This window comes from Mesoplodon mirus (genome assembly GCF_964341445.2).
Source record: "Mesoplodon mirus genome assembly, chromosome: 8".
NCBI lineage: Eukaryota > Metazoa > Chordata > Mammalia > Artiodactyla > Ziphiidae > Mesoplodon > Mesoplodon mirus.
In genome coordinates, this window is record NC_138984.1 from 69,354,536 (window position 1) to 69,381,762 (window position 27,227).

Genomic DNA, 27,227 nt, shown 5'->3' on the forward strand with positions numbered 1-27,227 from the left:
CTCCATCAAAGGCCGGCAAGCTGGTAGCCACTTTCATCCAGAGTCCTCGTCCGCACCTTTCTTTGATCTTCTCCCTTGTCTTCTCTTTTCTTAAAGGTAGAGGACCTTGGTCCGTGATCAGGAGACCCATTTTAAGAAAGGGTCTTGATAAGTGGGTAGTCTTGAAGAAAAAATATCTTAAAGTCGTTTAACACTTGCGGTAAAATATTGGCAAAATCAAGCAAAATGCAAAACCACCGTCATTAAAGGAAGACGGTGCAAAGTGTAATTATTAGGCTATACACGTTCAAAGAGTTTAATCCACAAATGGTTAAAGATGTACAATCCACCGATTCCTCTGTACACGTTGAATTGCCGAAGGACAAGGATTTCCATCCCACAACGCAAATTTATACTTGCATAGGTAAAATAGACACTCTTGGGTTTTGAATTAGGTTTGCAACCTAGTGTAGTGGTGAAGTTCTGTTGCAGGAGCAAGATAGTAGGTTCTTTCTCTGATTAATGGTGTTATTTTCCGCGTCTTAAGTTGAAATATTGGTCAGGTTGGAATAGAAAGAGATGTGCCTTGAAAGGTTTTCCAAAGCTTATACAGATGTATTATGTGGTTGGATATCTTACGTTGCAGTGGAAAGAGTCAGACCTCAGTTTAAATTTCGGTTCTCAGTGGTGTGTGACTTTGGTTAAGTTATTGAAAAAAGAAAAATTTAAACAAGAAAAAAATACCTTAGTTTGTTGTATGAAAAGCACCCAACACATTGCCACTCGAGTATTTTACTTCACTAAGTAGAATTAAATCTATTTAATTCCAGTTTTTATTTTTCCTCATTGCTTCCAAGCCCCTAGTGGGCTGTACATGGCATCTAACACTTTACCATGCTTGATTTTCATGCACAAGACAGATTGGCAAGTTAATGTGAGAGCTTTACCTCTTCATACAATGATATTGGGTGTAAATTGTCAATGTTAAATATTCGGGTGCCAATGTTTCATTCTTCTATCACTTCCCTCCCCCATTTTTTCAAAGCAGCTCAGAGTTTTGTCTTGTAGGTAGTTTAATTCTTTTGCTCTGAGATTGCCTTTGTTCATAAAGTCACAAAACCTGGTAAGTTGAAGTACATTGCAGAACACATTGAGCTGTGCTTATTTTGGAGGGTGGAGAAAGGAGCTGAACTCAAAACCTAGTAATTCGCATTACGTAAAATGTCTAGGGAATAAAAATTCCCATTTTATATACATGGCAGTTGACTCATAAAGACATCTTATTTGCTTACTGAAGGTCACTTAGCTAGTAAATGGAATCAGAATTTGAACCCAGTTGTTTCGGGCTCCAGAGCGCTTTCCACAACTCCACAATGCCTTTCTGGCCTTTGAGTTACTCTTCAAATTATAAAATCGTCTTTTTTACCCAAGCCCTTTTTGTACTTACAGAGTTACATGCTGAAAATCTGAAGAACGAAGATGATGCACACACTGGACTGTTAGGTATGGACTTTATTGTCACTTGATTTGATTTTTGAGCTCACTTTTGTTTTTCTAGATTATGCTTAAACTATACAGAATTTTGGTTAAATACTTAATATATTCCCTGTGCAATTTTGTTTTACTGTTTTTCATTTGCATTTGTGTGTGGTAACTTTTGTTAGATTTTCTTTTTACATGTGTATGGGGGTATCTCCGTGTGTATATGTATGTATACAAGACATACTAGGAATACATTTTGAATACAACTGTATGTAACAAAGACCTAGAGAATACTTAACGTTTCTTAGTTACCTTTTGGAAAAGTCTCTCTACACTTCTTCCCAGGAATTAAAACAAACAAAAAAACCTTACCTCACAAACTTAACAAAGATAACATCTTAAGCAGACCTCATGAGAAGTTTAAGTTCAGATCCCCTTATAAGCAACTTGGTTTTTCAAGAAATATGAAAATCATTGGGCATACTTACACAGGTTAATCATGACTAGGAAAGAGTCAACCTGAGTTTCTGTAGTATGTCTGTAGAATGCTGCAGTTCACAGGTTTGTAGTGAAAAATTCAGTTGTTATTTATCTTTATTTCTCTCTGCGCCAAAATGATTATGAAGACTTCGGAACTTGACCTGTCTGGCATATTTTGCCCCTGTTTGCTGTAATTTCTTTGGCTGACCACTCTGAATTGGGGTTGGGGGGGGGTGGGAAATGGTTGCAATCCTAGGCCGCATGTTGCTCCCTCCTCCAATCTTAGCTAACCTGTTTAAACTGCCTCCTCAAGGCTAAGGTCCTCATGGTGATACAAGGTACAGTTCACCTGATCTTGCAGAAGGGGAACCTTTATCTTCAAATTACAAACAACTTAGTTTGCTTGTCCCATGAAAACTTGTCTATGCTTGTCTCAACTTCTTGCATGAGAAAACACGTACTTTTTAGTTATCCATTTTGTCAGTGTGTGTTGTACAACTGTTTCATCTCTAAAAAACAACCAAGATTTTAAGGCTTTTCATAGCATTTATTGATCTGTCAACTCTTGTTGCAGTAGAAACTGAATCTTAAGAACTAGACATGAATTCTAACTTGCTATTTAATAGTTGGCAAGATTACCAAATTACAGCTGAGGAAATGCCTATAAAATTGTATCCTTACGTTTTTACAATTGATGTAAAAGTTTTCACATGAATCCAGAATCTGTAATAAACATTGTTGTTGAAATCATCCATTCAGAAAAATCAGAATGCAGCCTTTTATCAGATGACACTGTTTTTTTTTTTACTCTTGTATTTCATTGTATTTATTTTGTCTTGTTTACTAGGAACCTCACAGCTAAATGTAATGTTGATTGTGTATTACCTTTTTTTGATCATAATTAGTACTGTCTATACATGTTGTTATCTTTACATTTCAGTGACTAATGTTTAAATTTTAATGCATACTGCCTCAATTCTCATTTGAAAGTGGGTTGGTTTTTAGAAACAAATAATGTGAGCCCAGTAACTACTCTCCATGAAACAGTTTTCTTTCTAGACAGACTGATAAAAATTTTGCACACTACAAATATTTTTTATTGCAGTTTAATCCTAGTCCAAGGTTGGCATAGCTCAGTAAGAGCAGATTATAGCGGTGATTCTCATTTTGGTATGTGTCAGAATCACCAGACTTTCTTTTAAAAAACATCTATAGACTTTGTTTCAGCCCCAGGGTAGGACCTAAGAATCCTCATTTTTTTACAAGTTCTGATAAACCACAGTTTGAGAAATACTTTTGCAGGGCCAGAATCGCAGTTTTTAAAAATGTATTCAAAAGTAGTTAAAAGTTCTTGAGAGTTGACTAAGGACTAACAGGCTAACAGGAAACAATATATAAGCCTAAATGCCTGTTAAGAAACTTAAGGAGCTGAGACACTGCTATTCTCTTGTCATCCTTGTTTCTCTGAAAGAAATATTCATGGGAAGCCCTGTTTATAGTTTTTAAAAAACGGTTCGTGATGAGCATTGTATAAGTGCCTTTGGGGAGTTAACTGATCCTAATGGCTAACAGGATTAGGCTGTCACAGTGTTCATCTTCACTAGTAAGGTAGTCCAGCCAGGGAGGTGTGATTAATACTATCAGCTGATTTTGGAACTCATCTCCCCAAATCTTCCCTGGGTGGCATGAGGGTCACACTGCAGAGTTCTTAGCGCTTTCCTTTTATAATTATCCTGCAAACCTTCCACTACTGTAAGCCTGTTTTTCAGGGAGATTAATAAAATAAAACTTCGGATTATTTAGTTAAAATCACATTCCACTCATTCCTCCTTGAAGTTATTTTCCGGCCAAATGGATTGCACTAATCATATACGACACTGAGTTGTTTCTTTTTTGCACATTGGCTTTTGTATCTGTCACATTTTCCCAAATTTTATCACATTTCACATGGTCCTATTTCCAATTTTTGCGTTTTTTCCTAGTCAATATAAAGTATGATAAAATGACCTTTTATTTGAGGCAGACTTGAAATAAGTACATAAGAAAAATAGAAGGAATTGCCTTTAGCAGAACGTACTTAATCTAAGAATATTGTTATCAAGTTAAATGTAGGCCTAGTACTTTTATAAACATTGTAAATAGCATCATACAGAAATTGTAATCAGATTTGACGGAGTTTCTTCAATGTCTAAAATGGTTTTAAATTTGATCTTTGGTGCCTGTCATTTCTTGACACCTACTGGTTAATAGTTACCTTTAAGTCCCTTTTGTGGCTAGGAGCAGATTCCTAGCATCTTGCAGTGTCAAGGGCTATTCTCATTTTTTAGCTGCCCATTTACTGCCTGTTTTATACCTGAGATGTTTCCAGGCTTCTACACATTTACAGAGAAGAGATGACTGATATATACTGAGTTCAATCAGAGATGAAGCCAGCTCATTTAAAGAGTTGATGATTTATTACTTTTCTTCTGCAGAGTGATAAGTGAGACTTTACCATCCTAATTTCATGATACAGAACATTAGAAATATGGTAAAAATTTCCAAGAGAAAAGGGTTTGTTGCGAAATGACCCATTCTCTTAGAAAGGCACAAGTTGGGAGCAACTCACTCAGTTTCTTCCTTGCAGTGTAAGATGATTGAAACCATGAACTTGAGCTTTTCAGGGAATGTACGAACCTTGTAATTTGAGCCCACAGTCTATTAAGGAAATGATACAGTGCTATCTGCAGCTGGGTGGAGTAACTCTAATATTTAATTTAAAAATTTACTAATATGTTATCCTATTCTGCAGCACAGTCTTTGTAAAATTGTATATATTGCTTACTCATATCAGTAAAAGAACCAAGGCAAAAAAGAAGAGAAAAACAAAAGCCCCAAAAGACTAGAAGGATACAACCAAAATGGGTTTTGGAATTATAGTTAGTTTTTTTTTTTTTTTTAATCTCTGTTGTTTATAATGAATGACTGTAACTCCCAATGAGAAAACTTTGTTTAAAAAGAAAACACAAGTTTATGGAAGTGTGAAAAACACGTTCAACAATTAACAACACTGCTGAACTTTTACAGTATGCCAAAAACGTGTTGTTTCACCTGGTATTCCCAACTATCCTGCATCCATCAGTATAAAATATTCCCTTCTAAACCATGAGATAGTTTCGGCATGGTAGCAAGGCAGAAGCAGTACAGGTTATTAGCAAGAATTATCAGTGTGCAGCTAAATTATTAGTCATGAAATCACTGCAAATCTCCTCTTAACACGAAAAAGCAGTAATGCGACCCAGACATTAAGACCTCTAAATCTCAAGAAATTGGTTTGTTATTGTTAGTGTGATACTGCCTGGCCCAACTTTGGTGATCAGGAGGGATGTTTCTGAGGCTAACAAAGCCAGACTTTAGCTAGCATCAGGATCACGTGGAAAACTAGTTAAAACTCATTTTACTGGGCTTCACCGGGTCCAGAGTTTCTGATTCAGTAGGTATGGGGTAGAGCCCAGAAATTTGCATTCCTATTAAGTTTTTAGGTTATGCTGATGCTGCTCGTTTACAAGAACCACTGGTCTAGTAGTTCCCATCCCCCAGGCGTATCAACAACAACAAACAAAAAAACCCCTGAAGATTTTCTTTTTTTGCATTTATAAAATTTCAGACCCTATCCTTATCTCCTGAATCAAAGTTAAAGTCACTTAATTGGCTGCATGCTCAGTATGCCATCAGGGTCCCATTGGACCCAGTCTTCATTTTTAAATTTTCTTGAGCAGTTCTATTTGTAAGAATTGTTATTTCATGTCATTTACTCTGCCTTAGGGGACCTTCCAGAGAATAAAGAGAAAACTGAGTTATATTTTTTTCTATAGAATAAAGCATATTTGATCTTGAAATTACCATATTGGTGTATTGGCCCCTTTTATAAACCTAAGATACATTATAAGATTTTAATGACCTTATTTTCCTGTATCTGGAAACATTTTGCTATTTCATTATTTTAGGACTCATTTAATATTACTCATCAATTATTCTCAACTATGCTAAAAAGAATAACATGATGGAATCCTCCAGAGCAGTGGTCAGCAAACTGTGGCCCCTGGGCCAAATCTGATCTGCTACCTGTTTTTGTACATTAAGTTTTATCGTAGCATAGCCTTGCCTCTTGTTTTATATATTGACTATGGCTGCTTTCATGCTACAACAGCAGAGTTGAGTAGTTGTGAAAGAAACCTGATGGCAAGTGAAGCTGAAGATATTTTCCTATCTGATTCTTTCAGAAAACTATAGTATTCTCATCCAGTTAGTCATTCAACAGAAAGGACTTCAGGCAAAGACACGAACCATCCCCTTTTGCTAAAAGAATGTATAACAGTCTTCATCTTTTATGAATCTGTGCACGCTAATTTATTTGATACCGTTTGTAAGTGGAGAAATGCTAATGGCAGGTGACTGGAAAGGAATGGAAAAAAATCATTGGATTGAGTATTCAAATTGTTTATAAATCTAAAAGTGAAAATGTTTTACAAATTATGGAGCAAAGATGGTTGTCTTCCATGTCTTATAAGACATGAAAGATTTTAAAAATTCCTTCAAGCATTGTGTTTTGATGATGCAAGCGCATAAAGAAAAAGCAAAACTAATAATAAGCTATAACCAGAGATGTATCTGAAGTCTAAAATGAGTATTTACAAGATGGTTATGTTCCAGATACATGCATGCAGTTAGTAAGCAGTTATTTGCACTTAGAGGAAATGCCCATTTATAGTGTGTTTATTTGTTTGTTTTTAAATCAGGGAAACTCAGAATAAAAATCTGGGTTTACTATATCTTATTAAAATTTCTAACAGTTTTTTTCAGGCTTTTTATTCTTTTGTAAATTGTTCATTAAATGATTAAAAATAAGGGCAAATAGATCGCGAGAAGCCTCCACGAAGCTGGCTCGTGCACTTAATCCCTCTGTAGACCTTACCCCATCTGTACAGTGGGACCTAAGCGGTTTCAGAGAACCTTCCCATTTGTACGATGCATGGGGGGAGGGCCTCTGGGGAGACTGCCCTCACCCGTGAGTCTTTCAAGCCCAACTTGGCCGCCAGCTTCTTGCATTCGGGCTTGTTGATGTACTTCTGCTTCTGGAACATCTTCTCCAGCACCTTGCGCTGCACGTCAGAGGACATGTCTCTAAGCAGCATGCCCCGACGAGGCTTGCTGCAGGTGGCCAGTGGCCAGGAGAAGGTCCCGGGATGGGCACGACGCTGGAGGACGCTGCAGAGGCCATGGGTGCGAGGACTGCTCTTGCTAGGATCTACCTTTGTCAGGTCCTTTGTGTGTTTTGACCAACCATCCATCCATGTCAGGTTCCTTGCTCTCTATCACCCGGCATCCTCCTAGCCTCAGGGTACCTGTGGTCCCAAGCAGACACTGCAGCCTCAGGTCTGCCTCAGGACCTTTCTGCTCAGCTCTAGCAGCTACTGTCTTGTTCTTGTTCCGAAAAGAAGAATCTGGATTAGCACAGCTCATGTCACAACTTACTGGACAGGCTGCTCTCCAGTCCAAGGCCACATCATTCACCTCAGCTGAGGCATAGAGTAGTGTGAGAAGCACCTGGTGCAGAACACAGCTCTTTAGAGCAGTGAGGACTGTAGCTCTTTCTGGGCTTGTCTGCACTCAGTTCTAACCTAGGTTGTGTCTAGGACTGCTCCACGTTCCTTGTCGTCTTAGCCAACAAGAATAAATGCTAGGGGACTTCCCTGGTGGCGCAGTGGTTAAGAATCTGCCTGCCAGTGTAGGGGACGGGTTCGAGCCCTGGTCCAGGAAGATCCCACATGCCGCGGAGCAACTAAGCCTGTGTGCCACAACTACTAAGCCTGTGCTCTAGAGCCCGCGAGCCACAACTGCTGAGCCCATGCGCTGCAACCACTGAAGCCCGCATGCCTAGAGCCCGTGCTCTGCAATAGGAGAAGCCCGCGCACCGCAATGAAGAGTAGCCCCCGGTCGGCGCAACTAGAGAAAGGCCGCGTGCAGCAACGAAGACCCAGCACAGCCAAATTAATTAATTGATTGATTAAAAAAAAAAAGAATAAATGCTAGCCTCCTTAGCCATGCATTCAAGGCTGCACCCTCTTAAATGTGCCCACTTTGCTGATCATGCCTCCCACTCTCACCCTCTTTGCCAGACTCACTGGACTATTTACTGCAAAACCCAACATAGATATTTCCGCCTCCAGGCCTTGGTCACTCTGTGCCTACCTTCCCTCCCCCACCCCTACCATCCTTCAAAGGCCAGCTGAAGTTATTCTTCCTTTATACCAATAACAGCTACTCTTTGTTGAACATCTGCCATGAACCAGGTATTCTCCCAGATACTTTACATACATAACCTCATTTAATCCTTTCTACTTACCTTTCAACATCATTCCCATTCTACAGGTAGGCAAAAGGAGGCTTGGAGAAGTTAAAGTACTTACCCAAATTCATGGAGGGAGTAAATGTCAAAGTTGGAATTCTGGCCCCCAGTCTGATGCAGAGTCTATACTTTTTCTTAAACCATGCTTAGTCGTGAAGAATTTCCTGATGAGTTGAAACCCCAGTTTTCTTGCCCTTTTTTGAATAGTATTTGATGTCTATTCTGCATGACTGATTTGACATTTAATAAATGACTAGTTACGATACAATTGTCTTTTTAAAAATCTATTTATTTATTAAAAAAAATAAGGGAAAATGTATGTTGGAACAAGATGATAGTGATAATTATTTTTCCTAGTATACTGAAGATTACAAGCTTCAGGGGAAAATACAGGTTTAACAAGATTTGCCATGAGTTAATTGTTGCAAGGTAAGTGATGGGTATATGGGGTTTCATTGTATTCTTCTTTCTACTTTTGTGTATGTTTGAAATTGTCCGTAATAAAAAAGTTTTCTTTAAAGTTTCCCATGTGAATATGATGATTTAACATGGTTGGAAACTACAGATGTTACTTAGTTTTCAAGTTTCACCAGGTCCAGTCAGAATGTCCCCTTCTACTCTTTACCCTATTTAGTAGGAAGGGGAGTGGAATTGCTACAGGCTGAGTGGCAGGTGGACAGACAGTTGGGTGGGGACCTTTATCAGTGTAGCTGCTGTACGCCAACTGTGTTCAAGTGGCACTTGTAGGGGAGGAAGACCCCTTCCTCTGCTCCTGTACTTGGAAATAATAAGTTTGAAGATACAAGGCCGTCTAGCTTTCTGACAAAGTTGCAAAAATTTGCTTAGATAAAATTTTTAAAAATTGTTGATTAGTTTTATGCATGAGTATGTCAAAACTTTTATTAGTAGCCAGCTGGTTATAGCTTTTTTTTTTTTTTTTTTTAAGATGTTGGGGGTAGGAGTTTATTAATTAATTAATTTATTTTTGCTGTGTTGGGTCTTCGTATCTGTGCGTGGGCTTTCTCTAGTTGTGGCAAGCGGGGGCCACTCTTCATCACGGTGCGCGGGCCTCTCACTATCGCGGCCTCTCTTGTGGAGCACAGGCTCCAGACGCGCAGGCTCAGTAGTTGTGGCTCACGGGCCTAGTTGCTCCGTGGCATGTGAGATCCTCCCAGAGCAGGGCTCGAACCTGTGTCCCCTGCATTGGCAGGCAGATTCTCAACCACTGCACCACCAGGGAAGCCCTGGTTATAGCTTTTACAACTCATAAAATGACCTATTTAATTTTCATTTTTAATTTCATAAGTTAGTTATGTAAGTTATAATATAGTCTCACTACAAAAAAAATTCCGACAATTAAAGCAAAGGTTACCACTAATCTACTTGTACACAATATACAAGTATACAATATACTTGTGTATATTTTCAGGTCTTTTTCTATATATGGTATATAGAAATATGAATATATATGATAATTTAAAATATGTGGTTTTGTCGGTGTTATAGAAACAAACAGTTGGAATCATGCATATGCTGTAGCTTTATTAAAGTATCTTGAAGTTCATTCTGTATCAGTATATATAGATCTACCTCATTCTTTTTTATTACTGCATTGTATTTCATAGTATACTACTTTGTTTAAACATTTCAAATGTCAAACTGCAAAACAGTCCTTGAAATTAGCAATGTGCTGTCACATTTTGTCCCATTGTTTATTTATGGCAGGAATACATCTTATGAAGAATGTGTAATTGATTGTTTAGCATTATTTTAATAAGAAACCTTTCCCAGTATGGGAATATGGGAGGGTTTTGTTTTTCTGTTTTTTTCTGCTTACATGTAACATGTGCTGACCACCTTCCACATCTCTGACTTCATAAAACTTCTAAAAGTCATCTCATCCCTGTAAGCCTGAAACTGCTAAATAACATTAAAATATTTAGAACATATCATAATCTTTCTTTGCTAGAAGCTTTTATAGAAATACATAAAGTTGCTACCATATTTTTAGAAAAGTAACTATACTTTGAAACAAAAATCATATATTTTGAAAAATGATCTCCCCAATTAGATAAGTGAATATACAACTCCAGTAAAGGGATGAGAATAGGAGTTTCCCACGTACCCTTTTTTAAAAACATGAATTTATTTATTTTTGGCTGCATTGGGTCTTCCTTGTTGCACGTGGGCTTTCTCTAGTTGCAGCGAGCGGGGACTACTCTTCTTTGTGGTGCGTGGGCTTCTCATTGCGGTGGCTTCTCTTGTTGCGGAGTGTGGGCTTTAGGTGCGTGGGCTTCAGTAGTTGTGGCTCGTGGGCTGTAGAGCACAGGCTCAATAGTTGTGGCACACAGGCTTAGTTGCTCCGCAGCATGTGGGATCTTCCTGCACCAGGGCTCGAACCTGTGTCCCTGCATTGGCAGGTGGATTCTTAACCGCTGTGCCACCAGGGAAGTCCCTCCCACCTACCCTTATGTTTGCTTTAGGTGAAAATATTGAGTCCAAGAGGATGGAAGAGATAAATTCCCATCATATCATCAACTGATGAAAATTGAACTGTAGAGAAGAAGGATGTGTGTATTTATTTAAAAGACCTATATCTTTGACACAGCAGTTCTTCCTTCAGAAATTTGTTACAGATATCCTTGTGTAACTATAGTTAAAGTACAAGAATGTTACTTGCAGTATTGTTTTTAATAGTGAAGAAGTGGAATAATAAAAATATTCAGTGGGGACTTCCCTGGTGGCACAGTGGTTAAGAATCCACCTGTCAGTGCAGGGGACACAGGTTTGAGCCCTAGTCTGGGAAGATCCCACATGCTGCGGAGCAATGAAGCCCATGCGCCACAACTACTGAGCCTGCACTCTAGAGCCCATGAGCCACAACTACTGAGCCCCCGTGCCACAACTACTGAAGCCCGCGTGCCTAGATCCCGTGGTCCACAACAAAGAGAAGCCACTGCAATGAGAAGCCCGTGCACTGCAATGAAGAGCAGTCCCTGCTCGCCTCAACTAGAGAAAAGCTGCACACAGCAACAAAGACCCAACACAGCCAAAATTAATTAATTAATTAATTAAAAAATATGCAGTGGAATTGTGGCTATGTGTAGTGATATGAAAGGTCTCCAAAATTGTTGTGTGAAAAAGTTCAGGACAATTTTTCTGCTGAGAATCTCATTTGCGGAAAATAAACTGAGAAAATACATACATGATATACATTTCTTGTATATAACTGGCCCCATTCTTGTACATGACTATCTACATTACCTATAAATTTACAAAAGATGAACAATAAACTCTTAAATGATTGCTTTCAGGAATGGAGTTGGTAAATTGGGGAAGGGAGACTAGCTTCATTTTTAGGTACCTTTTAAAAATTATGTTAACTCTTGGTAAAATGGGTTTACAGAACATAAGTTATCAAATTTTTAGCTTCAGGATTCTGAAGGTAGGGCCTTGTTAAAAATTTAGTTGCAAATTGCCAACTTCTGTGGCTTTTCTGCTTGTTCATTCATGAGTTGAGTAATTTCAGAAGCATAAGCACTTCTAGACCACAATATTGCAATGTACTTTTTTAGCTCTGTCCTTGTGACCTGAGTTTTATTAGGGATATAACTGTTGATTAATTCAAAATGAATATAAAATAACTAAAATGTCCAAAGTAAGGCAAGCACTTAGATCATGGAATAGTAGTCATTTCTGAAAACTCAAGAATATTTTTGTACTAAATTTGGCAGGTGTTCTATTAAAGCACCTATGTGAAAAAGCTTGATGGGCTTTAGGGAACCTCACATTTTGTTATTTTGGGTTATTTTGTGTCTTTCTCACTTTTTTAGATACTGAGAAGTTTCCATCATTCCACAGCAGTCCCCAAACATAGTCTCTGGGTTGGCAGGAAGGTTGCACCTCAGTCTTTTTTTTTTTTTTTTTTCCCGTACGCGGGCTTCTCACTGTTGTGGCCTCTCCCGTTGCGGAGCACAGGCTCCGGATGCGCAGGCTCAGCGGCCATGGCTCACGGGCCCAGCCGCTCCGCGGCATATGGGATCCTCCCAGACCGGGGCACGAACCCGTATCCCCTGCATCGGCAGGCGGACTCTCAACCACTGCGCCACCAGGGAGGCCCTGCACCTCAGTCTTTACTAAGGTTCTCTCTACTCAGTCACAGGTTGGGCCAGGTTCTAGAATCTGTGCAAGGATATTGGGATAGGAGTGCAATCTAGTCCTCAAGACATTTGCTCAAATGAGTTACTGCTGAAACATTTTGCATTCTGGTCAAGATGGCCTTTCAGGTGTAGCACCTTCCAGGCACATGACCATCTGCTGTTTCTATGCCCCATCTTAGAGGCATCTGCAAGCTTGGCTCTGGGTCCATCTGCCAGGATAGTGTACACCACTCCAATTCCTCTCTGGTGTTGTGTGGCTTGATGGCTCCACCAGGAAGCCCCAGCGGCACTACCGACTCCCCATATACACACACGAGTGCAAACACACACATAACACTCTTAAAACTGGGGGAATCTTTCTCACCTGTAGATAAAACCCTCACTTTCTCTCCTTGTTCTACACAAATGTTTTTTCTACACCCCAGTCAATTGATTATCCTTGCTATCTATTCAGGACCTTTTGTCTTTATCTACCTTCCTCCTGCTTCTATCTATCCTACTAGTTCCCTTAATTATTTTGCAACATAAAAACCAAAGAGGTACTGGGCTGTTTCTCCTTTCTTTGCCACATCCTTCTTCTGAGGCAGTGAACACAAAGTCCATTATCTTTTTAAAAGGGGGTAAGGGGGGCTTCCCTGGTGGCGCAGTGGTTGAGAGTCTGCCTGCCGATGCAGGGGACATAGGTTCGTGGCTCGGTCTGGTAAGATCCCACATGCCGCGGAGCGGCTGGGCCAGTGAGCCATGGCCGCTGAGCCTGCGCGTCCGGAGCCCGTGCTCTGCAGCGGGAGAGGCCACAACAGTGAGAGGCCCGCGTACCGCAAAAAAAAAAAAAAAAAAAAAAAAGGGGGGGGGTAAGGGAAGGGGGCTATCAGGAGAAAAAAATTAGGTTCATCTTTCAAAAATACTTTGCGGGCCTCCCTGGTGGCGCAGTGGTTGAGGGTCCGCCTGCCGATGCAGGGGATGCGGGTTCGTGCCCCGGTCTGGGAGGATCCCATATGCCGCGGAGCGGCTGGGCCCGTGAGCCATGGCCGCTGGGCCTGCGCATCCGGGGCCTGTGCTCCGCAACGGGAGAGGCCACAACAGTGAGAGGCCCGCATACCGCAAAAAGGAAAAAAAAAAAAAAAAAAAAACAAAAATACTTTGCTATAGTTTTTTGTTTGGCTTTGTTTTCTAATACTTCATTCCTCTGAGTGTATCTTTTAGCAGCTCAGCCTGTTACTGAGCTTCAAATGGTTTACAGACGGTCCAATGCACATATTTCTTTCCTGCTTCTTGCTAGAATAAAGCTATCTTTGGTTGTGCATTTGTGCAGCCAGGAAATCTGGTAATTCATAAGCCATTCTCTACTGTAGTCTTCTCAACCTTCCTTTCTCTGTGTACTACTGAGGCCTGGGACACACATACTTACCACTAGTAGTGTCTTAGTAAACTGTCTTGAGGCAGTTTGAATGTGTATCTAAAATCCTTCCAATTAAATTGTTCCCCCTATTGTCACTTTGTTTATTCCCCACATTCTTCCATTTCTTAACCCTTTTCTCTCGCAGCTCCTGTAGTACTGTGCTTTTGACTTGATATCCCTTACAAAATGCGGCTCCAGTGTGACTGAAAATAAAATCTAGGATCCCAACTCATTTATAAATTGGACATTAACTCTTGTTTATATACTGAACAAGGTTAAATAATCAGAATTGGTTTGTAATGTTTATAGGAAAGCTGTAAAGAGTAGACACTCTAAAATTGATTCATATGTCAATAGTGCATGGTATGGAAAGGGATCGCTTAGTACTAAGTAATAAAAGGCAGCAAGCTGTGATCACAAAGTTAAATGAAAAAGGTCAAGACATTTTAACAGTGAAGTGTTTTGCCATTTTTTCCACAGTTGAATTTTATAAAACTGAAGCTAAAAGTTACATTTTTAAGTTGAATTTGTACTCTTTTCCACATAGTAAATTATAATTGAATTAAAATATTCAATGATATGACTTCTAGTTGTGCTTTAATATTTTACACTTCCACATGGGAGAGCTTCTACTACGCTCATATCTCTTTTATCACTTACATATAATTTAGAAGATCAGAAATATGTGTGATCTTCTGAACATGATCTACTGGGTTAATTTAAATTGCTTTGGTGTTAATAATTCAAGTTTTCCCCTTTCTTGTCTCATTAAGGATTCTGGACTCTACTTATAATATCCCTAACTGCCGGATTCTCCTGCTGCAGCTTTTCTTGGACAGTGACTTATTTTGATTCTTTTGAACCAGGAATGTTTCCTCCTACTCCTCTTTCACCTGCCAGGTTCAAGTAAGTATTCCTGTTTCTTCTTTTTTTTTTCCCAACCCATTCTGCTGAAACCTACTAAAATAGAAGCAAGAGGCTGCTTGCTTGTGAGATAATATGTTGAGGCCCCAGTCTTTAATCTATACAATACAAATGACTCAAAGTTTTCAGCTTGGCTCAGCCTTTAGATGTGGAGAAGAATATTTTAAACTCTATGTAGATAATTCAGTGGTAGTCTAAAAAAATTAATTCAAGGAATAATCTAATAAGTAAGAGACTTTGATGGCTCTTTGTCCTTTTGGGATGGAATTTCATTTGAAACAGTATGTGAAGGCTGAATTAATGTTAGCAGTATGAAAGTTTTACAAGATTCATGCATAGATAGTCAGACTTGTAACAGCTTAATAATTGGATCGAAATTTTCCTCAGATTTAAACTTTGTGTAATAATTAGCAAGCATTTATGGCACCCAGTTTATATGCCTAGACCAGATTAGATGCGTTTCATAGTGAAACATCATATTTCTTTGGTCTGTATTTTCTGTTTCAAAGAGTTTCAGAAAATTCAGTAATCAGCATTCTAATCTAGTTTATTTATATTGGGAAGACTCAGGTTTTATAAATTGCCAAATAAAAGCATCTAAGACCTCTAGTTTATTCTACAAACTAAGGGTGGAAGGAGTGGGGGGAGAGAATGAAGAGTAGAAAATAAATTCTGTTAATGATATGTATGTTATCAAGAGTATTATAGTTGTTACTGTTGTTGTTACTACCAGTTCCAGCCCACCCCATGGACAACTTGTGGAGATAAACTAAAATCTACTTGAGGGACTCTGTAAATAAGTTTAATCACTTCAAATGATGAAATGCATAAGTGTATTTTAAACATCTTAATAAATCCCTATCTGTAAATGTAACATAAATCACATACTTGCCAATACATTTTTTATGTGTATTTTGAGTGGATAATGATTAATTAATAATCTAAATTGACTATACCTAACGGTGCAGCACCATTCCCATAGTTTACATGGGTACCATTCAGTTGGAAAGTTAATTTTGCTAAGTTAATTTTGCTCTCAGTTCAAATTTATATTCTATTGCTGCTCACTGACATCAATTAGTTACTTTAATAGGGGGTATGAGTCTGATATAGATGACATACTGAGACTACTTTCATAAGTCACAAAAAACCTTAATTTTATTTTTTTTCTTTTACTTATTTACATCTCACTTCTCCCCTGAATTCTAGTCGTACATTTCCAGGTATTAAGTAGATTTTGCAACCTGGATTCAGAAAGCACCTGGCACTTAGAATTGTTAAAGCTTCAATTTGTCTTAAAGACATAAGTATCCACTCACTTACCAAGGCTTGAAACCCTTTTTCACTGTATTTATAGCCCTTCGCCAAGTCTAGTCATTCTTGCCTTTTGAGGTGTTATTGGAATACTCTGTCTTAGCACCCACAGTGTTTTTGTTCTATTTAAGATCTTGGCTAGGGTACTTCACTCCTTGAAGTCCCGTACTACAAGCTTTCACTCTTCTCATTTGTCCTGTGTATTATAACCTTTCTAAAAACAGATCTTAGTCACAGCTCTCCCTGGTTTAAAAGTCTTCAGCAGCTTTCCCATTGCCTTCAAAATAAAGTCTGACTCCCAAGTATAGCTTAACAGTCCTTCCCCAAGTGACCTTACTCTACTTTTCCAACTTTATCTTCAGCTATTTCTCCAGTGTACCCTCTCCTGTAGCCACATATCAGATTATTCTGACATCCTCCAAATAAGCTACGAACTTTTGAGATGCCATGGCTTTACTCTTGCTGTTCTCTCTTCCTGGAATGTCATTTTCCCTCTCAGCTTCTCTTCCACTACTACCAGAATTCCTAAGACTCATATGTTAGAAGCTTTTGGAGTTAGAGAAAAGCATTTCTGTTCTCTTAAGGATCTGGAATTCTGAGGGTATTTAACTAATTTCTTAAAAATGATCTTTGTGTTTTTATTAGAATAGAACCAGATGGGCCTCAGTTTTCAATGCCTTTATTAGTCATTCAAATTTAATATGAGATGGTATCAGATCAGAGACTTACATATTTGTTAATACAATCCAAAAAATGCAGTTGTGAAATATGTACATTGTGTGTACGTATATATTTGAATTCCTTTCAGTATGTAAGTAGAGATAAGTTAATTTTATATATGATAAATCAGCTGTTAAATATCTCATGGGAGTCGGACTGTAATTTAAAATGATCATATGCTTAATAGAAGTAGAGTCTAAAAAAGACATATAATAAATACAGTGATATTTGATCACATATTAACAGAAACCACAGACCCAGAAAGGCATATAATAGTGATAATTGGTACAATTGTTTTATAGTGAAAACCCTGCCTTCTAGTGTTTGTAGAAAATAATGCAATTACTTCAGAAATGGCAGAATATAAGCACATTCTCTATGTCACCAGTAGAGTGAGTGCTTGTACAGGGAAACAACTTCTCTACCTTTTGAGAAAGTTGAAATCTTCAGACTTTATTTTCTTAGAAATCAGATTGATATATTTTATTATTTTGCAGTATCACACTTTTATAAAAATATCTTTATAATAGGTTATGTACTTTTTTGTTATCTAAAATAAAGTGATGCTAATATAAATATTTTCTTTGATTATATAAAAGTAATATAAGTTCTTTGTTGAAAATTCAAAAAACAAAAAGAAAAATAATGGAAAAACCCATAATTAGAGAAAGTGACACAACATTTTTATTTATATTTATTTATTTATTTATTTTTTGTGCAGTACGTAGGCCTCTCACTGTTGTGGCCTCTCCCGTTGCAGAGCACGGGCTCCGGACGCGCAGGCTCAGCGGCCATGGCTCACGGACCCAGCTGCTCCACGGCATGTGGGATCTTCCCGGACCGGGGCACGAACCCGTGTCCCCTGCATCGGCAGGTGGACTCTGAACCACTGCGCCACCAGGGAAGCCCCACAACATTTTAATGTATATCTTTCCATTCTTAGCATATTTTTAAAAATTAAAACTGGGACCACAATATACATATTTGTAATCCATTTTTTATTTAACATTTTGTTGGAACATTTTCTATTCTATTGGAATATTTCTTTGGAATTTTCAGTGTTTTAAATATATTTTTAAGACCAATCATTATATATATCTATCTTTTAAGGGAAATCTAATATAAATGATGGCTAGATTCTAAGATAATTTATTAACAGGGGTCTGCTTAACTAATTAGAAACTAAAGAAAGGCAAGATAATTGAGACTTAAAATGAAGAGACTTTTCTCTTTACTTTTTCTCTTTAAGATTAGGATTATTATTTAAAATATTCCCTGTTTCTAACTCCATGAATATCAGGCATGAAGAGAATAAAATAATTAGGTCTAACTGGTTTGTTAAAAAAAAGTCATTTGCTATCCTTTGCAGATTAAAATACAAGGGCATCTTTTTAAACTAATTAGTAGAAGTGGGAAAAAAGTTTGATAAGACCAGTTTACTATGGCTATCAATTAGTTGTACTTCCCTGGGAACATAAACTCCTCAAGGGAAGAAAATAATAATCTTTATTGATATGTAGTAAATATTAGATGAGACATTTAATGAAATCACAATTTGGATCAATAATTCATTAGGGGAGGTAAGAAATAAAACCTTTGGGGCCTCCCTGGTGGCACGGTGAGTAAGAATCCGCCTGCCAATGCAGGGGACACGGGTTCGAGCCCTGGTCTGGGAAGTTCCCACATGCCATGGAGCAATGAAGCCCGTGTGGCACAACTACTGAGCCTGCGCTCTAGAGCCTGTGAGCTACAACTACTGAAGCCCGCGCACTGCCACAAAGAGTAGCCCCTGCTCACCACAACTAGAGAAAGCCCGCACGCAGCAACAAAGACCCAACGCAGCCAAAAATAAATAAATAAATTAAATAATTTCAAAAAAAATAAAGAAGAGGTCTTCCCTGATGGCGCAGTGGTTGGGAGTCCGCCTGCCGATGCAGGGGACGCGGGTTCATGCCCCAGTCCGGGAGGATACTGCGTGCCACTGGGCCCGTGAGCCGTGGCCACTGGGCCTGCGCGTCCAGAGCCTGTGGGAGGGGCCGCGGCGGTGAGAGGCCCTTGTACCGCAAAAAAAAATAAAAAATAAAAGAAATAAAACCTTTGTACTCATTAACAAATTTTTTATATTTACTGTTTCATATTTGTTAGATATTATCTTAGTTCAGGCTGCTGTAACAAAGTACCATAAACTGGGTGGCTTATAAACAACAGAAATTTATTTCTCACAGTTCTGGAGACTGGAATTCTAAGATCAGGCTGCCAGCATGGTCAGTTTCTGGTGAGGTCCATCTTCTGGGTTGCACATGGCCTCCACCTTGTATCCTCACAAGGCAGAGATCAGAGAGAGGAAGCAAGCTCTCTTGTGACTCTTATAAGAGCACTCATCCCAAATCCCATTCATGAGGGCTTCACTCTCATGACTTCATCTAATCCTAATTACCTTACAAAGGCCCCACATTCTAGTACCATCACATTGGGGAATAGGTTTTGACATGAATTTGGTGGTAAGGAGATGGACACAAACATAGTCCATAACAGCTACAGCTTAGAAACTTTCACTTTTACATAGGCGCAGACCTTTAGGAAATAAGATGGTTAAAGAAGTTTGCAAGTTGTATTTTCAGTCAGGTACTTAATGGGCTTCAAAGGCATATTTTAAGAAAGATGGAGGTCATGCTCACTTTGCAAACTTCTGGGTTAGAAGGTATACTGCAATGTCAAATATGCAAACTTCTCGGTTAGGATGCAGTTACTTTGTGGAAAAGAAAATTTGGGTCAATTGTACTTTTAAATTATTTTCTTAGTTTCTGAAAATCTGTTAAAGTGTTAATAACAAAGAGGCAGAGGCAGTAACTTTAGATTCCTTGGAGTATCTATATAGGCATTGCCCACTTCTTGCTACTTTATAATTCATTATCCTGTTCTCCTACACTATTTAATCAGCATCTTTAGTTCACTTCTCATTAGTTTTCCCTGTTTACTCATTGGTTGTTGTTAGTGATTTCCAAGCAGGGAAATTTAGCAGTGTATACGTAATCAATATTTCACATTATGGTGATCTGCTTTAATTATAGTTTCCAGGAGTTAATGCATATAAATATGTGACCTACCCATGTAAAGATACTGCATTCAGAGAGAACCCAGAGCTTGAAAGAATCTTTGGGTTCTTTCCAGGCTGGGCCGATGGCAGCACCAGAACTTTTTTTTTTTAAATATATATATATAGTTTTTAATAAATTTATTTTATTTATTTATTTTTGGCTGTGTTGTGTCTTTGTTGCTACGTGCTGGCTTTCTCTAGTTGCGGTGAACAGGGGGGCTACTCTTTGTTGCGGTGTGCAGGCTTCTCATTGCGATGGCTTCTTTTGTTGCAGAGCACAGGCTCTAGGCGCGCAGGCTTCAGTAGCTGTGGCTCGTGGGCTCTAGAGCACAGGCTCAGTAGTTGTGGCGCACGGGCTTAGTTACTCCGAGGCATGTGGGATCTTCCCAGTCCAGGGCTCGAACACGTGTCCCCTGCATTGGCAGGCGGATTCTTAACCACTGCGCCACCAGGGAAGCCCAGCACCAGAACTGTTATTTAAGTCCTCCTGGTTGGGGATGAAGATAGGTATGGATAGGAGATGTGTACCAAAGTTGCGTTTTTCCTAACAAGTACAACTTTTTAATGAATACTCTAGGATTGCTAGGGGTATCTTAGACATTCCTGTTAAAGATTATGGGAGAACTGAGTCTCTGCTCAGTCATCCTTAGGGGTTATCATTTTTATTAACAGATGAAGAAACTGAGTCCCAAGGAATTTAAGTACCTTGCACAAAGCCAAATAGTTTGCATGTGTCATAGCCAGCACCTAACTCTATGTTTATTGTTTTTGTTTGCCCATCTCCTTTTTATTATGAAAAGAATCAACAGGAGGAATTTCACTAATTGAAACAGCATCATTTTATTGACAATTAAAGGCACTTGCTGTGGGCCTTTGCTCTATGAAATTTTTGCCTATGCGATATTGCCAAATGCAATTAAAATCTGTTCCTAAAATCTCACTCTTTGTTCTCTCCTTCACTGTTTTCTCTCAGTGACCAGAGTTCTCCACTTCAGAAAGACTGCTCTCGCATTTCACATTACCTGTGCACAAGCCCCATCTAGTGGTGCAGTGATGTGGCTGCAGGTTTATAGTTATCAGCTTGCTAATAAATAACTCAGTGATTATAATAGGTCCCGGCTAGGGTAAAAATGTTACTTTAGAGTCTAAAAATAAATTTGTTGGGGAAATGATAATATATATGATGAGTCTAGCAAAAAGCACAATGTAGACAGCTCATTAGTTTTGTAATTGAGTCAAAATAGTCAATAAAAAGTGATATGAAAAATAGTTAAATAAGTCATTAAGTTTGTTTATCTTATAGTACTTTTATGTAGAGTCAGAGTTCAAGGACCAATTTTTTTAAGGGCCAGTATTCTTAAATAAGTTAAGGGTGTTACTTCATTGTAGGGATAGGACTGTTATTTTGTGCTGGTAATACCCACAGAGACTCATTTCCAAGGAGGAAAAACGAATGCTTGTATTTCAAGTTATTAAGGATATAGGAATACTTGTTAAAGGAAAAAGTAGACTTCATTTTAAGTTTTCTTAGATAGCTTTTAAAAGAGACCAAAACCCTCAAAATTATCCATGAAGTAGCCATTTTGAATTATCAGAAATAAGCAAAATATTGTATTTTTGTTATAATTAGACTCAAAATCAGAGTTAGTATTTGTCCTTTGAGTGCCTCTGAGATGGTCACATCTGTGTATTTCCTAAAATGAGGCAGATTGGAAGGCATAGTTGGATATTCGTTTTATAAAACTAAGAGCATAAATTCACTTTTATATTGGTAGAGAAGTTTGAAGTTTGGTATTTGCTTTTAAATGTATTATTTCTCGTATTTATGACTTATTTGATGTGGCACTTATGGTCAAAATGCAGGGAACCTTTACAATTATTGGTTATTATTATGTCATGATTTCTAGGGATGTGCTAAGGTAGAGAGTAGTGTCTTTATTAAAGCCTGCTTGATTGGCAATCTACAGTGTTTCATAGTAAATATACAAACCAGGGGTATCTACTGCTGATGCTCTTGGTCTTTTTGTCTAGATCACTCTGAGTTATTCACCTTTATGTTTCTTCTTCCAACCACTAATGGTATTTGGTAAATATCAGGACACTCAATGTCAATAAACACATGCTTTTACTTCAGTTTAAATTTAAATTTATTTTTATGCAGCTTTTTTTTTTTTAATTGTATTTTCTTACAGTGGTATTTGGTATTTGCAAAGTAAATCTGAAGTAAGAAAGAAAAGGGAACAGTTGATTTTCATTTGAATTGCTTTTTGGTAAACACAGAATAAAAATTAACACGTGATCTGATACTGTTTCACGTGTTATTTTATGTGTAAAGTTCTGGGTGTAATCAGATGCTGAAATATTTAAATCTCCATTACATTTGTATATGAACGTGTTTGTTGTTACTATTGTTGTAGGAGGGAAGCAGATTCAGGATTTAGGAGTGGCATTGCTGTATTATAATAATACTCTTTTTCTACTCAACATTAAGTTTATTTTTCTATGTTATTAAAGGGTCTTCTCTGACTTCTTGCTCTTCTTCACATTAGGGGCTTTAATTATTGGGGGTTAAAATACAGTACAAAACAGAATAGTAAAATCATAATGGAGGGCTTCCCTGGTGGTGCAGTGGTTGCGAGTCCGCCTGCCGATGCAGGGGACATGGGTTCGTGCCCCGGTCCAGGAAGATCCCACATTGCCGTGGAGCGGCTGGGCCCGTGAGCCATGGCCGCTGAGCCTGCGCGTCCGGAGCCTGTGCTCCGCAACGGGAGAGGCCATGACAGTGAGAGGCCTGCGTACTGCAAAAAAAAAAAAAAAATCAGGGTTATGGGTTCTTGGGCAGTAATATAAGTCTTGAAGGACAGGAAAAGTGGGTGATTTAGTATTTAAATTAGAAGTTTCTTTTCTAAGCACACTAGATTTAACATTGAGCACAATAAATTGATGCTATGACTCTTTCATACAGACTTTGGAGGGCTGCCTCTTTGTCAAATCAGATTCTTTATTGCCATGGACTGATGAAACAGATGTCAGATGGCTAATTGCAGTAGGAGAGAAAAACTACTGACAAAAGAGACAGATCAAGAACTTGGCCTTGATATTTGAGTGTCGTGAAGTTTCATTATCTAGGGACTGTTTGGAGCCATCAGTTGTAATGCTGTCACTATTAATGAATGTATTGATGGCACCACACTGTGGCTTATTGAAGTGAAGGGTTAAAATATATGCGTGTCTTATAAAATATATTCTATTAAAGTTCTGCATGGAGACTTAAATAGATGTAACAAAATCTTATAAGAACTCATTAAATATTCTTGGTTTCTTTGTTATTTTCATAAAGTAATATAGCTAGTAAGTGTTTGCACCTGTTTGCTATGGCTTTTGCTTATGCTAATTTACAATGTGTTATGTTTGGGCTGCTGAAAAGACACGGGTATCCATATGTACAGAATAGCACTGATAAGAAATACATAAGAGATAGTACGTGGCAGTGTTGAACTTGGAACCCTTTCTGTGTGTTCAACAATCTTTATAAATTACGAGTCAGCCTGGTATATTAAAAAGGGCTTATAAGTCAGGAAGTGACTTCCAAATACTGCCAGAAGAGCTTTTGAGAAAGTCAGTTGGTGTCTCTGAGCCTTAATTTCCTCTCTCCAAAATGGGTTAAAAACAATAACGTCTACCCTCATAGGCAATAAGTATAAATTTACTAGTTAAAGCAACGGATACATCAGATGATAAAGCAGATATAGTCCCAGAGCTTTTCTTTCCTTTCCTTAATTGAGATTTTTCAAGCTGGATATCTGACTATGGCCTACCACTGCTTGCCAATTATCTTTTCTTGAGTAATTGTTATTTATCTTGAGATCTTTATCCTTTTGTTTTTTCCCCTTTTTATTCTTTTAATAATAAGATGCTCTTTCTTGTATGAAATTATGCTGATAGTAGATTGTAGTGGTTTTCAAACCTGTTCCTGGCAAAACAAGTTTGAGAACAAAACATGGAGTAAGTTACTTCCTTTTAAAAAAAAAAAATCTTTTTTTTTTTTTTTTTTTTTTTGTGGTACGCGGGCCTCTCACTGCCATGGCCTCCCCCGTTGCAGAGCACAGGCTCCGGACGCGCAGGCTCAGCAGCCATGGCTCACGGGCCCAGCCGCTCCGCGGCATATGGGATCCTCCCAGACCAGGGCACGAACCTGTATCCCCTGCATCAGCAGGCAGACTCTCAACCACTGTGCCACCGGGGAGGCCAAAAAAATCATTTTTAAACTGACTCATGAAATCTAAAGGCTTGGGAATCCCATTTTTCTTGGACTTTTTGGCCTAACTTTCTAATGAATAAGGACTTTGTCTAACCAAGGTAGTGTCCAGGACAGATAGATATCCTAAGGCATTTTGCTACATCGATATACTGGTGAATAAAGTTAACATGTCTGACATAATTCAGTTTGCAACCAAGTAGACTGCTGCATATAAGTAAAGTAGACTGTAGGTTAGTATGCAGTTTCATCCAACCAGATACACATTTATTTCTCTCTGACTGATTTTCAGGGAATTGTAGTACAATGAGAGATATCTTAAATGTATACATTTTAATTCCATGTTAAAGAACTGTGTTCATTGTTAGGATCTTTCAGAGCCTGTACGTTATTAAGTTAGTTAATATCACACCAGCAAAGCATAGGGTTGTGATTCAGTTAAAAGTTCTAGTTGGTAAAATTCTAGATGAAGGATTTTAGTGTATATATGGAGGCATAATTATTGCAGAATTGAGATCCAGAGGAATTAAAGAGATCGTAAAGACTAACCTTATGCTTGAGAAGCAGAAGTAGGACCAGAGAAGTTGGCAGTATAGCTAGGAAACTTAGTGCTAAGGAAAAGAAAGCCTTTTAAAAATGAGGAAACCCTTCATGCATTGTTGGTGGGAATGTGAATTGATATAGTCACTATGGAGAACAGTATGGAGGTTCCTTTAAAGACTAAAAATAGAATTGCCATATGACCCAGCAATCCCACTACTGGGATATACCCAGAGAAAACCAGGATTCAAAAAGACACATGCACCCCATTCTTAATTGCAGCACTATTTATAATAGCCAGGACATGGAAACAACCTAAATGTCCATCAGCAGACGAATGGAAAAAGAAGATGTGGTACATATATACAATGGAATATTACTCAGCCATAAAAAGGAATGAAATTGGGTCATTTGCAGAGACATGGATGGACCTAGAGACTGTCATACAGAGTGAAGTAAGTCAGAAAGAGAAAAACAAATATCATATATTAACACATATATGTAGAATCTGAAAAAATTGGTATAGACAATCTTATTTACAAAGCAGAAATAGAGACACAGTTGTAGAGAACAAACATATGGATACCAAGGGGGAAAGTGGGGGGTAGGATGAATTGGGAGATTGGGATTGACATATATACACTATTGATACTATGTATAAGATAGATAACTAGTGAGAACCTACTGTATAGAACAGGGAACTCTACTCAGTGCTCTGTGGTGACCTAAATGGGAAAGAAATCAAAAGAGAAGGGATATATGTATACATATTGCTGATTCACTTTGCTGTACAGTAGAAACTAACACACTTTATATTGTAAAGCAACTATACTCCAATTAAAAAAAAAAGAAATTAAAGAGGGGACATCACTACAGATCCCATGGACATTAAAAGGATAATAAAGGAGTATATGGGGAAAACAAAATAAAAATGAGATAATCCTTAAAGCTGAAATTTTGAATTCCATTATAACATATCGTGTAGATTGATAAATCAACTTGCTCCATTAAAATGGTGGCTACTTTATAACTGATACTTATTCATAATGCACATCATTAGCCTAATCACAGGGCTAATGAGGCAATGGAGTAAATGCTCAAAATGTTCAACATCAGCTGCTAGGTATTAAGAATGATACATTATAGGGGCTTCCCTGGTGGCGCGGTGGTTGAGAGTCCGCCTGCCGATGCAGGGGACGCGGGTTCGTGCCCCGGTCAGGGAAGATCCCACATGCTGCCGAGCGGCTGGGCCCGTGAGCCATGGCCGCTGAGCCTGCGCATCCAGAGCCTGTGCTCCGCAACGGGAGAGGCCACAACAGTGAGAGGCCCGCGTACCGCAAAAAGAAAAAAAAAAAAAAGAGAATGATACATTATAGCTCAACATTAAGTGTATACATTTATACTTTTTTCCTCACTTTTTATATCTTTTAAGTATATGTTTCTCCAGATAATCTTTGCCTCAGATTTATCATGAAACCTTGAAGCCAGTAGTCATTTTTCTAACGACTTTATATTTTAATAGCATTTTCTATTTTAAATAATAATTGAGAAATTTATTTGCTAGGACAGTGACTGATTTAAAATTTCCCCTTACTGTTTTTTTTTAATGATTACAGAATTAATACATGCATCACAGAATTATATAACTCAGAAAGTTAAAGGCTGTAAAATCTTATTTTAAATAACTGAATTAACTAGTGTTAACAGACTGGAGATTATACCTCAGATTTTTAAAAAATCTATACACATGCAAATATTTCTGTTTTTATCATAGTATAATCATGTCACACATATTTTTTAAATAATTCTATATTTGTAGTCTTGATTACTAAAACCTTATGACTGTGTGTGTGTATATATATACACACACCTATGTATGTGTGTATATGGTTTGTGTGGTGTATGCATTTGAAATACATCACTCCACCCAAATATAACTATACCTTAAAATCTGGTAAACTAGCTAACATGATGGTTTTAGTCTTATTCTCTGGCACTTCATTCTAAAAAATATTTTGCTGTATTTTATCCTGACAGGTTACTTTGAAATACAAATGTATAAAAAAAAAGAGAAAGAAATACAAATGTATATATGCATACACACTTACACAATACATCCAATGTGTAGCCACTGTCCTAGCAAGGTAAATATATACAAAAAGAAGAGAGGGACAAATGGGAGAATTTTTTTTTTTAATTCCTGCATAGTCTCTTACCTGATTTCTTATTTGAGTTATCTGTCATATAACATTTTAAAGAAGTCAAAATCTGTATGGGAACATGATGATACAATGAAACAAACAAGTTTTTTAAGTGTTTGTTCAACTTATGTATTTTTTTTGTTTAAAACTATAGTAGCTTTTGAAATTTTCATGTGGAAAGCAGTTGGGATAGATTTTTCAAGTGATGATCTCCTGGGAAATCTCTTTGCTAATTTATATATTTCCACATAGTGGTAGTATTCACTTTGAGGATCTTAGAATCAC

General features: G+C 38.0%; 1 protein-coding gene across 5 annotated transcripts in view; it reads left to right on the forward strand.

Annotated features, from left to right (window-relative positions):
• ARL6IP6 (ARF like GTPase 6 interacting protein 6) overlaps positions 1-27,227 on the forward strand; it is a gene marked incomplete at its 5' end in the record, with an annotated part of 37,392 nt that overhangs the window by 486 nt on the left and 9,679 nt on the right. For 3 of the 5 annotated variants that reach the window (XM_082629965.1, XM_082629961.1, XM_082629962.1), the window contains 2 exons: positions 1,429-1,482; positions 14,662-14,794. In XM_082629965.1, the coding sequence (XP_082486091.1) occupies positions 1,429-1,482; positions 14,662-14,794 (187 nt within the window). Of the gene's footprint in view, positions 1-1,428; positions 1,483-14,661; positions 14,795-16,021; positions 16,076-17,567; positions 17,647-27,227 lie in introns of those variants that run through there. The other 2 variants (XM_082629964.1, XM_082629963.1) reach the window with 2 other exon arrangements.